Below are 1,427 nucleotides of genomic sequence, written 5' to 3' on the forward strand. Positions count from 1 at the left end.
CAATGGGTATCTGTGGTACTGTATACTGACACAGTGGATATTTGTGGTACTGTATACTGACACAGTGGATATTTGTGGTACTGTATACTGACACAGTGGATATTTGTGGTACTGTATACTGATACAGTGGATATCTGTGGTACTGTATACTGACACAGTGGATATTTGTGGTACTGTATACTGACACAGTGGATATCTGTGGTACTGTATACTGACACAGTGGATATCTGTGGTACTGTATACTGACACAGTGGATATCTGTGGTACTGTATACTGACACAGTGGATATTTGAGGTACTGTATACTGACACAGTGGATATTTGAACCTGTTGTAATGAAGTACTGCTGACAGTGAAAAGGAACCAGGACTACTTCCTGTAAATGACCTGTACCATGTCTGTGGTTGTGATCTCTGCAGAAGTTGGTCGGCAGCCATGAAGCTTCGTCTGTTCAGCTCTGGGTCTCCTACAACCGGCAGCCAATGAAAGCAGCTCGTTTTATGACTCGACATCCAATCACAGTGAGTGTTTCTTTCATCTATACTGAAGATTTATTGAAGTTTTCTTCCAGGTGGTCTCAGAACCCTTCACACCTTGACTGAAAACATTGTGTCGGTTGGTAAACAGCTCACATTTATCTGTTTACAATCACACTAACAGTTGTTACAGTCACATGAATCAATGACTTTCATAGATGATATTACTGATTCATGTGACTTTAACTGTTAGTTTATATGCCTGAATGGTCACATCTGTTTAGAGAACTGAAGAAACCGTTTAGATTAAAGGTAATAATATGTTCTAGAATGCAGAAACCCTTTAAACATGAAGACCTACTGTAAAGTGAACACCTGCAGTCCTGGACCAAAGTAAATTCAGTTCAGATCTGTTGTTCACATATAAATTACAATTCTGAACATCTGTTTTTCCTTCAGAACTTTTAAGACTGGAAGTTGTAACTGGTTCCTGTTGGTAATGTCAGCTGCACTGTTTGTCATCTCCTAAATAATTGTTATAAATCTCCCACCTGCATGCTGTTCTTGGGTAATGTGTACACACATTTAGGTAAAAAAAAACTGCAAAAAGACACAACATCAGAACATCAGAAAAATACAAAAAATCTTCAAATATGTATAGTTATTGTCATTTTGATGAATCATGTTAAGTTTCAGTTTTGCTTCATCTGGACCAAGATAGCTTCTCATCACCAATATCTGATAAATTAAACAGTCAAAGGAAAAACTGCATTGTACAAAGTCTGCAACAGAACTGATGTGTAACCAAATCATTTAGCTGTGAGGTAGCACCATGTGGCATCTCTGAACATGTGAGCTGCAACAAGCTGAAGTATAAATGTGACCCATCACATCGAAATGAGGATTAAGTCAAATTAGGTCAAAATGACCTAATTACATTTTCAGATTCTTG

The 1,427-nt window shown here is 37.8% G+C and overlaps 1 protein-coding gene across 1 annotated transcript in view; it reads left to right on the forward strand.

Annotated features, from left to right (window-relative positions):
• The window catches only part of LOC106532687 (sortilin-related receptor), a gene marked incomplete at both ends in the record, with an annotated part of 46,307 nt that overhangs the window by 14,461 nt on the left and 30,419 nt on the right, over positions 1-1,427 (forward strand). The window contains 1 exon segment of the mRNA XM_014028813.1: positions 419-570. Within this exon segment, the coding sequence (XP_013884267.1) occupies positions 419-570 (152 nt within the window).

This window comes from Austrofundulus limnaeus, unplaced genomic scaffold (genome assembly GCF_001266775.1).
Source record: "Austrofundulus limnaeus strain Quisiro unplaced genomic scaffold, Austrofundulus_limnaeus-1.0 Scaffold813, whole genome shotgun sequence".
Taxonomy (NCBI): domain Eukaryota; kingdom Metazoa; phylum Chordata; class Actinopteri; order Cyprinodontiformes; family Rivulidae; genus Austrofundulus; species Austrofundulus limnaeus.